This window comes from Polyodon spathula, chromosome 28 (genome assembly GCF_017654505.1).
Source record: "Polyodon spathula isolate WHYD16114869_AA chromosome 28, ASM1765450v1, whole genome shotgun sequence".
In the NCBI taxonomy this organism is placed as follows: Eukaryota; Metazoa; Chordata; class Actinopteri; order Acipenseriformes; family Polyodontidae; genus Polyodon; species Polyodon spathula.
This window is the reverse complement of record NC_054561.1, coordinates 2462349-2474941: the sequence shown is the minus strand read 5'-3', so window position 1 is coordinate 2474941 and position 12593 is coordinate 2462349. Positions and strand designations below refer to the sequence as shown.

The 12593-nt window shown below is 39.2% G+C and overlaps 1 protein-coding gene across 1 annotated transcript in view; it reads left to right on the top strand.

Annotated features, from left to right (window-relative positions):
* The window catches only part of kcnh4b (potassium voltage-gated channel, subfamily H (eag-related), member 4b), a 41485-nt gene that overhangs the window by 16138 nt on the left and 12754 nt on the right, over nucleotides 1–12593 (top strand). Inside the window, exons 2-6 of the mRNA XM_041231399.1 lie at nucleotides 284–517; nucleotides 2025–2156; nucleotides 3100–3230; nucleotides 11335–11578; nucleotides 12248–12405. Coding sequence (XP_041087333.1) covers nucleotides 284–517; nucleotides 2025–2156; nucleotides 3100–3230; nucleotides 11335–11578; nucleotides 12248–12405 — 899 coding nt within the window. The remainder of the gene's footprint in view (nucleotides 1–283; nucleotides 518–2024; nucleotides 2157–3099; nucleotides 3231–11334; nucleotides 11579–12247; nucleotides 12406–12593) is intronic.

Here is a 12593-nt window from a genome sequence, read left to right as displayed (position 1 = left end):
CCCTGTATTATATTATTTAATATTAATATATTAATATGAAATAATATTTTTCCATTTTATATATATATATACTATATTTCAATGCATTCTTGCATAACAGTCTGAGTCAGAGTAATTTTGCATTAGGAAAACAGTGATGAAAACTTTTTAGACCTAACTATGTAGTTTAATCTTTGAGTGTTGGATAGCATAATGTAATTTAACAGTTGTTTTGTGAGGGCAGCATAAAAGAAACAGTTGATCAATGCTGCTCTCTGCTCTCCCCTCTCCCCTCCTCTCACAGACAGTAACTTTCTGCTGGCTAATGGCCAGGTGCACCGCGGCTTCCCCATTGTGTACTGCTCAGATGGCTTCTGTGACCTCACGGGGTTCGTGCGCACGGAGGTCATGCAGAAGAACTGTACCTGCCGCTTCCTATACGGGCCGGAGAGCAGCGAGCTCGTCTCCCAGATGATCGAGAAGGCTCTGGAGGGGCGACAGGAGTACCAGGCTGAGGTGCGTTTCTACAAGAAGAACGGTGAGTTTGACAACACCCCTGAAAATCGTCACGTCAATGCAGATCCACGTTTTGCGAAGGTGCAGCAAGTATAGCTGTTATCTTCAAGTCAAGTCTTATCCTTGTCCCATGTTTTGCTTGATTCGATTCATAGGTTTATGGAATCACGGGAGAGCCATGTGATTGTTCTTTATATGCAACGCATGCTGGTTAGTTGACGTTTCTTGGATGGGAGGTCTAGAGGGAACGTTGCTGCATGAAAAAATACTTCAATACAGAGTGTGCAAATTTATTAGAACCCTCCCGTTGCTTTTGTATTTCTGATTTGTTGTGCATGTGAAATCAAACCCCGGCAACTGAAAATTGGCAAATTAGTGATCAGCCTAATTTAATTGATGACTTTAATATGCCACACATGGGACTTTTTAGAAATTGTTTAATTGAAGCACCAAGCGGTCTAACATTTTTACACGAGTGCCTATTGTTTCTATATCACTGATTACTAAGTGAAAATTGAAATTCTCCCACTCAGAAGCTTTCATGCAGGGAGATATATAAAATATATAACCGACAAATCTTGGGGTATTCTGATACCAAATTTTCTGATACAAAAAAAAATTGTCATTTTACTGTAGTATCTATAAAATAATGTTACAAAAGATAGCAGATAGATTATTTCTGCCCAGCAAGGATGAAACATTTGATGTGCCTCAGTTGCTATAGTCCACAGTGCACTTCAGCAATCGCAGAAAATTGCCTCAAACTGCCTTTCGAAGCAAAGCATTTGAAGAGGCATGTCTCCTGAGGAACGCTGCTTCATTGAGTTTTATGCACTCGAGTCAGGGTACAGGAAGACTGGTACAGGCGCACTCTGTTTTAATGAAGACTCTTGTATTAACAGAGGATGCATGATAAATTACTCGGAGTGCGCATTGCCCTCCCCCCGTCCCCAATCTCCACTCTGCTTAGCGTTCCTATGGCAGTATCTTCCGTCAGGTCACCGTTTCTGCTGCTAAACGACTCCTACTTCCTGTGTCTTACCAGATTCGGTGTAGAACCGTGAATAATGAGAATGTGTGTGTGTGTGTGTGTGTGTGTGTGTGTGTGTGTGTGTGTGTGTGTGTGTGTGTGTGTATGTGTGTTTACAGTTTTACAAGCTATGTCTTGGGTTTCATTCTAGCAAGGATTGGGTCAACCACTTACTGTATTCATGCTTGTTTTCTGGAAAAAAAAAGAAAGAAAGAAAGAAAGAAAGAAAGAAAGCTAGTATCTGGTTGTGAGAGGCCAGTGAATGAATGGCAGGGATGATGATTCATGTCAGTATTATGAGCTGAATTGTATTGTAAAAGCATGGTGTAATTACTGTTACAGAACGCTGCACTACTGGACTATTGTCTTTCACTGTTTTATGAGAGAGAGAGAGAGAGAGAGAGAGAGAGAGAGAGAGAGAGAGAGAGAGAGAGAGAGAGAGAGAGAGAGAGAAGAAAGCCAATTTGGTTGTATCCTTTGATTTCCTTGCTCTCTGCAGGGGCTCCCTTCTGGTGTTTGCTTGACATAATTCCCATTAAAAATGAGAAAGGAGAAGTGGTCCTGTTCCTGTTTTCCTTCAAAGACATCACAGAATGCCGAGGAAAACCCAATCACAGCGGCAGAAAGGAAGGTAAGAGGCATTGACTCCCTGCTCGATGGGGATGTTCCGTTGATTGTTCTGCAAGTCCAACCTAAAGAATGCCAGATATCTTAAAATGACTTTAAAAATGGGTAAGATGTTCAAACATCCCATCATCACTCTTTAGGGTCTGTTTTAAGGATCTATGCAGGAAATACCGCCGCTATTTCACTCTCTATTAAGCCAGTTGGGATTTACCCCTGATGATTTATTGACTCACCAACTAACACTAATAAGGTCGGTGAAAAATCAGGTTTATAAAATGTAGGGCGGCAGTATTAAGATCTGCCACGGTTTAGATCATTAAAATACAACCTAAATAGTGATAGTGGAATATTTGAATGTGTACCTTGCATTTGCCATTTTTTTAAATGTGATTTTAAGATTGACGCTCTTTGGGTACAGTGTCAGGACATAAACTTAAAACTGTTTTTCATGGTAAATTTCAAATGTTCGGTTTGTGTACTTTTTGGAAGTTGGTAAGGACACTTAAAACAATCAACCCTGGTCTTGCACTAAGATCCCAAATATGTTAATACTGTGTTACAATTCAATCAGTCCTACCTGTGTCTGCCCTTCTGTTACCATTGTAGTACAGGACCTCAGCATATTTGTTGTTGTTGTTGTCTTAGTTGTGTTAGAACAACACAAGAGAGGTGTGGCTACCACCTCCATAAGAAGGGATTTAATGAGTTGCCTAGTTGTGATTAAGGTGCAATCCGTCCCTCACCCATCACTGCCCTATACACTCATTTGAAGGAAATACAAATGTAATCCATCTAACAACCCCAGAAGACGTCATCGAATGGCTTATCAAACTCAACACTCAGCTATACACTCAGTCCAGAGAGAGAGAGAGAGAGAGAGAGAGAGAGAGAGAGAGAGCATATTTTTAAAAACTTTTTTTTTTTTTCTTTTTTTTTTTTTTTTTTAGAAGAGAAAAGCAGTAGTAAAAAGAGTGAAAATTCCCATTTGACGGCAGCGCGGAGGCGAGGCAGAACGGTCCTGTATCACCTGACCAATCAGTTCACAAAGAAGAACAAGAGCAAGGTCAAACTGAACAACGTGAGTACTGAGAGGACATAAAAGCACTATTCTTTAACACAGGATCACAGGGAAACATTCGGTTTGAACAACCGCGACGCTTGCCACCCAAAACCAACAGTGCAAATCATGACAAAAACAATGGCAAGAACCACACTTTGCATTTCTGTAGTGCCTTATATTTAAAACAGTCTAATATAGAATTTAATAAAAACAGAAATGAAAGAGGAGATTTGGTTGTAATGGTAAAATCTGAAAATAAGATAAAATGCGACTGTAGAAATAGAACAAATAAGAGTCTAAAACAAAACACTGGAATAAAAAAAATTGTTTAACTGTAAAAATAATGCATGGCAGGGGAACTCGTTGGTATTTTAAATTATTCTGAGTGATGATGTCATAATTCGGCAAAGATGTACAGTAGGAGGCACTTTAAGACTCGGTATAAATATACAAATCACGTACATTTGCATGAACAAAAACACAAGCTTTCCTTTTGTCAATGAGCATGATTCAAATGGGCGCTGAGCCTGGAACACATTAAAATGAAAGCAGTTTGAGTGCAGGTAGGAAAACCCTGAATTAGCGATTCAGTTCAGAAGATACTAAAGTAAGATTTTACAGTAGCATTATTAGGGGCATGCAAAAACTGGGTATTATGCCTACTCGCGTTTACAATTAAGTACCAATCAATGGCAATTGACTTTCAATTGAGTGTTTTAGAAGCTGATTAGCCACCAGTACAGCAGTAAAAATGTCAGCACCCCAGAAGAGAGGAAAATATTCTTCCAATCGGCTTTTAAAACACTCAGTGTGGAAGTCAGTTGACATTGAGGGGTACTCAACTGTAAACGTGAGGGAAGGACGGCTTTTCTTGTTTTGAAATCAACACGTTAATGAATGGATTTTATTGAATATTATTATTATTATTATTTATTATTATTATTATTATTATTATTATTATACTCAAATATAATCACAGTATTCTAAAAATAGTTAACAGTGACAGGGTAAGTAAACCAATCAGTCTGTGTGTGTGTGTGTGTGTATATATGTATATATAGGTATGTAATTATTTAACATAATTTAAATTGTATAAATAAACCATAAACCAAGATAATCCAATTGACTGTTTTCAGAGCTGAATTATTTCATGATATTTTTAGATGCTCCTTCTGACAAAGTAACAGTGGCTGAGAGGAATTGATTTTAATCCAGACCGCCTGGCCCCTCTGTGTGTGTGTGTGTGTGGAGTTTGTTTCTGTTTCACTCTTCAGTGTGGATCTGATCCAATATTAAACAGATGGCCGTATGTTTTCAGAACGTTTTCAAAATTGCTTGGGATTTAAGACTTATTCCATGAAAATACTTAAGACCTACCCAGATCTTAAACAGAAAAAAAAAAAAAAATCTGTCACTCTAACCTCGACTGAACCAGTAAACACTTCCACGGATCACTAGACATGTGCGCCCTACCTACAGTGCATGAATGGGGTCAACAGTCTCAGTTGCGTGTATTGTAATATTCCACATCACTTAACCGCAGTTTTTGCAGATTTTCTGCTTGTGAGAGGCCAAGGGATGCATGGCAGGCATGGTGGTTTGGGTCAGGATCATGTTGTGTAATGTTGTTGCTTTGTTCCTGGATGTAGATAAATGAAGGTAAATGCAGATAAAGCAGTGCATCTAGTTAAAAGCACAGTGAATTCTGTTAAGATCTTAGTATAATGTCTCCAATCTTCTGCTTCAAACATTTTTCTAAATTGAACACGGCTGAGTGTTTCATAGTTGTGGATGAAGGTCAGTGCATTGGAAAAGCATGGCATAATTACTGTTACAGTGAGCTACACTATTGTATTTCACCCCTTAAAAAGAAAGAAAGAAAGAAACAACGAAAGGGACATTTTGTGTTGGATGCCTCCAGATGTTATAAACAAGGTCAGCTCTAAAGCTTTTTCCACAGGGTTAGTAAAGGCAGACCAGCTGCCATTCACAGCGTCCCATGACAGCCCAATCTATTATTCAGCAGGGCTCTGCACAGGCACTGGCAGACCAGAGAAAAATGCAGGGGGCCAGAGGCAAAATGAAATGACTATGATTGAAAATATGCAACATTCTTTCTGAAATGTGATCTAGTGAAAGCAGCTAGCAGGCAGGATAACAGTGAATTCCACAACAGATCAAGTGTTTGTTTGTTTCCTTGTTTTTTCCCATAAGAGCAATGCAAAACTGTTATTGCCTTGTGGTGCTTTTTGCAGATTACAAAAGAATTGGTTGTGATTTTAGAGTTTAACAGTCCCCTGTATGTAACGGCCACAGGTATTTACAATCAGATGATCTCACTAAATAGTCTTTATAAGGACTGATTGTGTTTACCAAGTGTAAAAGGTGTTGAAAGTTTCAAACAAATAGTTCTAGAACAAACCAACAAAAGAACAGTTCAGGTAAAGTATATGACAGAAGGAATTTAATAGACAGGCACCAGTAAATTACATTTAGGTATCAGCATCAATTAGGCATACTGCCACTTTAACTTGTAACAGTGTTTCTAACACATCAAACCTGAGACAGATTGACACTCTTGCTACCTTACCACACTTTCACAAGAACGCCTTTGAGAACTGTTTCCCCGGTAACCAAAATTCTTACAATGAAGGTAACAAAATAGTCAACACATTTTTTTTTTCTTCATATTATCTGAGGTTCAAGAGGATTTGAAGATATGGTTCTGTAATGATGTCATTAGATAAAGTTAACACTATTTCAAAGTTAGTACAGAGAGATGAAAAGTAAGTCTAGAACAGAAGGAAGAAAGCACTTTTTTTTTACACAGTTATGCATGCATGGCGTAGCTTACCAGGTGAAGTAGTAGGATCTAAAACAGCGGGTACTTTCTAAAAAAAATTTGATTCTGTGCTTTTAAATGAGTTTCTTCCAGTAGGGGAGAATGGTGTGCTAACAAGGGATGAGCCTTTTGTTGTTCCCAGACTTTACTAGTGTTCTTATGTTTGTCATGAAAAACATTCTGTATGTCTCGACAGGATGGGAGAAAGTTTGACTTCAAATGGAAATCCCTGAGCTGTATGTCTATTCCCTTATACTGAAGAACGGCACTGTAAAAGTATAGAAAATAATAGGAAAGCAGAGGCAACTAGTTTTATAATTGAAAATCGGACAGTAATTAAAAACTCACTCCAGGGTGTGCAGTCATGCAATTCTTTCTGCATGCCCTGCGAAGCTTGGCACAGTTTTAAAGTCCAGGCTAATGTTTTTTTTGTGTGTAACATATTTGTGTTAAAAGCTTAGGTTTTTAGGTTTAATCTAACAAGCTGTTGCCTCAAAAATTGAAAACAAATGACCTCTGTTTTATGAAAAGGTCTTTTGAAGTTACCAAACAAATTATTTTGACCAAATAATAATTTCAGTTATTTCAAGTACAAAGAAGGAGATCAGATGAAAAAAAAAAAAAACTCGAGTAATTAGCAACATTGCATAATTGATTCACGTCAGAGGATGTGTTTCAGCCTAATTGTATCATTGCAAGGGTTTGGGGTAATTGTACCTTTTCCTGAAGTGTGCTGGGATCATTGCCAAACCCTGAATACTTCACCAGCTCGCTCTGAAAAAAACAGTCTAAAAAAGGATTGCTGTGGGGGCAGGACTCGTGGCTGTTGAGGCTACTGATTAAATCCAGAACTAAACTGTTGGCAAAATGAATTACAACAGTTCTGGTTATTGAGCCTGGCTTAATTAGGAGCCCTTGGCTCGTTTTGAGGTATATTGCCGCCCCGCCAAGGACGTGTAAACAATCAGGGATGTGAACAGCACAGTTATTTTTTTAACAGAATAATTGGGTTCCTTGCATTGTGCCAGGATGACAACCTCACCAGTGGCTGACATGCTGCACCTCTCTGCTGTCACACATTATGAGTAATGTCCCACATTTCAAGCACACAATCCCACGCTCTCGCATAACACCAAATTGCCTGCTCTACATGCAAATGCAAGGCAAAATACAAACTCGTAATTTACAGAAGATTGTGTGTAAATATTGTAACACAGGGCAGGCTGGTTTGATGTTAATCCAGGCTAAAACAGCTGGTGGATATAAGCAGAGAGCACATTTTATTAGTCTAACACTTTAGGCTGTACATAGCCTAGTTCCACAGCTCTATTCTGTAACATACATGTCACAGAATCAGATATTCTAGTATGTATCCTGCTAGTTAACCCACGTTACTACGGCTACAACTGAAGCTCGTTGACACAGATCGCCACTCTCCTCACAACTGAGGATATTAACAAAATCTAATGCAGGCTGGCATATTTTGAACATTTTGTAGGTGACCAGGGACTTCTTTAACAGCCATAAAACCTAAAAACAAAAGAGCCGTAATGTGGAGCGCTCTAGAGCGTTCATATTTATTATTTATTTATTTATTTATTTATCTCATTTATATAGCGCCTTTCATACTACAGTATCACAAGGCACTGTACATAAATATATACAATCAAATACAAAATTCTTCAAATAATTTTTTTTTTTTTAAAAATCATTAAAAGCTAGCAAATATGTTGCATTAAAACCACTAAGATAAAAATGCCATTTTATAAAAAATGTGTTTTAAGTTTAGACTTAAAAATACACACAGACCCAGCTTCCCTAACACGTGGAGGTAGAGCATTCTATAGTTTAGGGGCTCTAAAAGAAAAAGTCCTCCCTCCTGTATTGATTTTATTGACCCTGGGAACAATGAGCAGCCCTGCTTCCTGTGATCTAAGAGTGTGATTTGGGAGATACGTGCTCTTAGCTCCTGCAAATAGTTAGGTGCTGCTCCATTCAAGGCTTTAGTAAGTAAGATTTTAAAATCAATTCTATATTGAACAGGGAGCCAGTGCAAGGAGGTTAAAATGGGTGATATGCTTGTTTTTTTTTTGGTTTTAGTCAAAATTCTATCAGGCATGCCAGGGAGGAGTGCATTATATATGCCCTCTTGTTCTACTCTCTGTACTGGCTTTGAAGTCGGGTCTTGCGTTAACTTATCTGTTCCATTTCTGACTGTATAATCAAGCCCCCCCCCTCGTTCCCGTCTTTTTTTCTAGATGCACTGTAGTGTGAGCCTTCATCAGCATAACTCAAATGCAACACATCCCTCCAAAGCACAGTACCTCCACAAAAACACCTAAATGTTTTGCTCACACTCTAATCAGGGGTTTTACCCAACAGCAAGTGGGCTCCATGCAATAACCGTGATGGCAAATATTTCAGCTGATGCCTTCATCCCTCTGCGTTTCTTGGAATGCCGCTCATCAATTGCAGTTTAGTCGTCCTTGATTTGCAGCCGGCTTTCAGGTTTCTTAAAAGAGACTAGAGAAACAGCTGAACTCTGCTTGGCCTTTATCCTAATTGTAAACTGTTTGCAGAACATTTTCTACCTAGATCCGGACCCGTGAGTATGCGAACTTTCTCTTGGTAATTGGGCAGACACCCTCACTGCCTAATGACTCGAGAAGATCAAGCGCAGAGCGTTTCAAACTGCCAGACTCACACAGGATTATTTTACTTTTAATCATTGGGAAATATGAAGAGGATGAAAGTGGAAGATGTTCTGCTCCGTACTAGACAACCTTTTCTTCTCACCCCTTACTGGCGTTGTTATTTTCTGCACTCTGAAACTAACTGGAAGGCTTCTTTAGCAATTATTTATAAAAGCAGTTTAAGAAGTCGGTCCCCCAAGTACACGCGTCTGATTTTTTAATATAAATATTTGTAATGAAATGCACATACAGTTGTAGGTTTACCACGTCATTGCACCAATGTTGTGTCATCTTAACTAATAGATTGATTTGAGCAAAATCTATTAAGACCACTTGAATAGTGATGAATGCAAATATGCATAATGTATACTGATCATCAAAGAAACTTATCACTAATATCTGAGCATCAAAAGAAACGTATCACTTATATTTGTGCATCAAAAGAAACATATCACTTATATTTGGATAAAATTCACTAGATGTGATCAAAAAATGACAAACTTTGTTTTAGAGTAGGTGCAGAGACTGTGATGATTAACAACTGACATCACAGAGATGCTGCAAAATGATCTGTCGATCTTGGGCAGGTGTTGTGACTCTTGGTCTCCCAGTTCGTGGCCTGTCATTTACAATGTGTCTGGTTATACCGTCTCATCAGGCTTGAAATTGCTGGCTGTGAGCACCCAAGACGGCGAGCCACAGTATGCTGCCCTAGTCCAGCCTCCAACATGCTCTCTTGACAGATGTGCCATATTGTTTTTTTCTGTGATTTTCTTTTTTGCTTTTATTTAAGCTTGCAATTCAGCAGTTGAAATCACTCCATATCCAGTGTCCAATCAGCTGTCTCACTAATTAGGTGATTAAGTGCATGTGCTTCAGTCATAGTCACTCAAGCGTGTCATGGTCAAGGATGAATGATCGCGTGACTAAAAAAAAACAAAACAATTATGTCAATGTCCATAGGACAGACAGCGAATTATTCTTGGTGTGAGGGCGCTGTGTAAAGGGAACAGAATACCTTGGACTAGCTGGTCCGAAAATTAATTCCCAGGGTTCGGCGGAAGTCGGCCATCTAGAAAGGGGCGGGGCTATGGTACACTAAACCATTAACCCGCAAGGTTAACGCTGTGGTATCCGTGGATTGGAGGAGCGGGTGTGCTCGTTAACCAATGGGTCATGGTATAAAAAGGGGACATAGTGATGTGATCCGTTACTTGTAATGGTTATGCTATTGACCGAAAGGACCCAAGTGAGAAACTAACCGTGAGTGTTTTTGTTTGTTTTGTCTGTCTTTCTAAAGTCTACTGTTTGTCTTATTTGTTAGACTAGACGGCTAACGCGATCCGGAGCTGTTGCCCACGGCCAGTACAAAACCTGGACAACAAACCCCTGGAATAAAATAAACAGAACTCATTTTCACCCATACTTTGTTGTCTGTCTCTTCATTGTTGGATTACCACACTGCACCTGCACGTACTACTTACCACTTACCACTTTGCCACACAATTATATACCTTATTTTTTTCCGAAAATAAACGTGTTATAATAGTGATAAGTTTCTTTTGATGCTCAGTATATAAAGCCCACCAGTTTCTAAACACCATACTTTTAGCTGGCCTTTTGGCAATACAGTATAAGCCTGCCTTGCTGTTGGTATGTTCACAAACATAGATGTCTGTCTACTTGACTTTGATTCTTGTAAAAGCTTTATCTTTGAAGTTTGATCGGGTGTTTTGAAGTTATGGATGCTACACTTAAGCAAATTCATAGTCAAATGTCAGATTTCAGTCTCAAGCATTGGATTCTATTGTATTTTTCCATTGTGCTGTAACGATAAGGCGTATTTACTTCGATATGGTAGAATGAGTGATGTTATATTCACACTTTCTCTAGTTAAACATGTCTTACTTCTGGGCCTTTCTCACATATTCGGCTTCTACTGCAAGGTAAAGACACCCAAAGGACCACTGATTATGATGTTGTTAACTGTATTTCACTTTGAATACGACACTTTGTAGACATAAAAGGGATATAATAGGAATTTCATTTAATAGTTTATTCTCTCTCTTTCTCTCTCTCTCTCTCTCTTTCTCTCCCCCCCCCCCTCTCTCTCTCTCTGATTCTAAGCTGAAAAGGAGCCAGAGAATCATTTGAAGCCCTCAGGACAGATATGTGATTCATTTAGTTTGCTAATGTGATTGTAAGAAGATATAAATTACAATGGGATTTTGTAGTTTATCAGGATTTGTGCACAAAGAAAAACAATGACTTTCCACTAGGTCTGTCCTTAACCAGAACAATTAATACAACACCACTGGGATCCTAATAAATGCCCAAATCCTGTCTAAAGGTTCTAATATACAGTGTAATAGATAGGGGTGTTCTGATACTTTTAACAAGAAAAGCTGTCCTCCCCTCACCTTTACAGTTTGCATAATGGAAATATGAACCAGCATTAAGAGCACTTAGGCTGCCAAGGATTGGTATGCAAACCAGCAGGAGCTCTTGCACAAAAACAAATTTTGGCTCCCGCCTTGTCCAGTAGTAATGAAATCCATAATGAGTCTGTCGTCCCATTGCTTTGCAGAATGTGTTCGAGAACAAGCCCTCCATCCCAGAGTACAAGGTGGCGGCCGTGCAGAAATCCCGCTTTATCCTCCTCCACTACAGCATCTTCAAGGCGCTGTGGGACTGGCTGATCCTGCTGGCCACCTTCTACGTGGCGGTCACCGTGCCCTACAACGTCTGCTTCACCGCCTACAATGACTGCGACACGGCCTCCCGGAGCACCATCGTCACTGACATCGCTGTGGAAATGCTCTTCATCCTCGGTCAGTAGCTAAAGAGTAGAAGATTTCACTATGCAGTATGCATCTGGGACAGTATACACCAGCTGGGTATTTCAGGATTACAGGGCAAGCATCTATGTTTACCTCTGCATCTACTGGGCCCTGTTCACAAAACCTGTTTTAAGGAATGTTTTTTTAAGCGTGTTTTAATTAATTTTACAAAACCTTGTTCAAATGTTTTAGAATGGGTCAGAAGCTTATTCTTATTTTCCTAGGAGAATGTTACCATACCTTTCAGCAGTCCTTGAAGTTTTGTTAATAGGGCCCATTATGTTTATTCCAAAACCATAGAGAATCTATTTATTTGCCATCTCTTTCAAGAACCTTTACAGGTACAATCTGAATCCTCTTATCCACTCTTGTAGTAGCTCCCCACTAATTTCACCAAATAGCAATTTGTGACATTCATTCCCAAATCCAACAAGAATATCCAAGTTTTGTTTTTTAATTCTCATTGGCAACACAGATATCATACCTTTCAAGCAAGATGTGTATGAATGTTTTTCAAACTTGAAGAAACAAGCACACGCCAAATCATTACCCACTAGGTTTGTCTGCTGGCCTTGTGGTGTTCTCATAGTGTTACTTGGGATTGTATGTGTTTAAAGGAGATGAATGCTTTATTGTCTAGGGGCTATTTGTATTAAACAGATATCATTCTGAACTTCCGCACGACCTACGTGAGTCAGTCTGGTCAGGTGGTCTATGACTCACGGTCCATCTGTATCCATTACGCGGCCACGTGGTTCTTTGTGGATCTCATAGCAGCCTTGCCCTTTGACCTTCTTTACGCTTTTAATATCACTGTGGTAAGTATTCATCCTTTTCTTTACTGCTTGTATTTTTTGTTCCTCTTCTCATCTATACACAGCAGTTTTGAATAAATAACATAAGTAGCTGACCAGGGAACTGAAAGTCAGGGTCTGTCCGGGCAATTAAAGCTACACAAGGTCCCAAACTAAGAGATTGTTTTAGAAAGAGAGAAAGTGCATCTGGA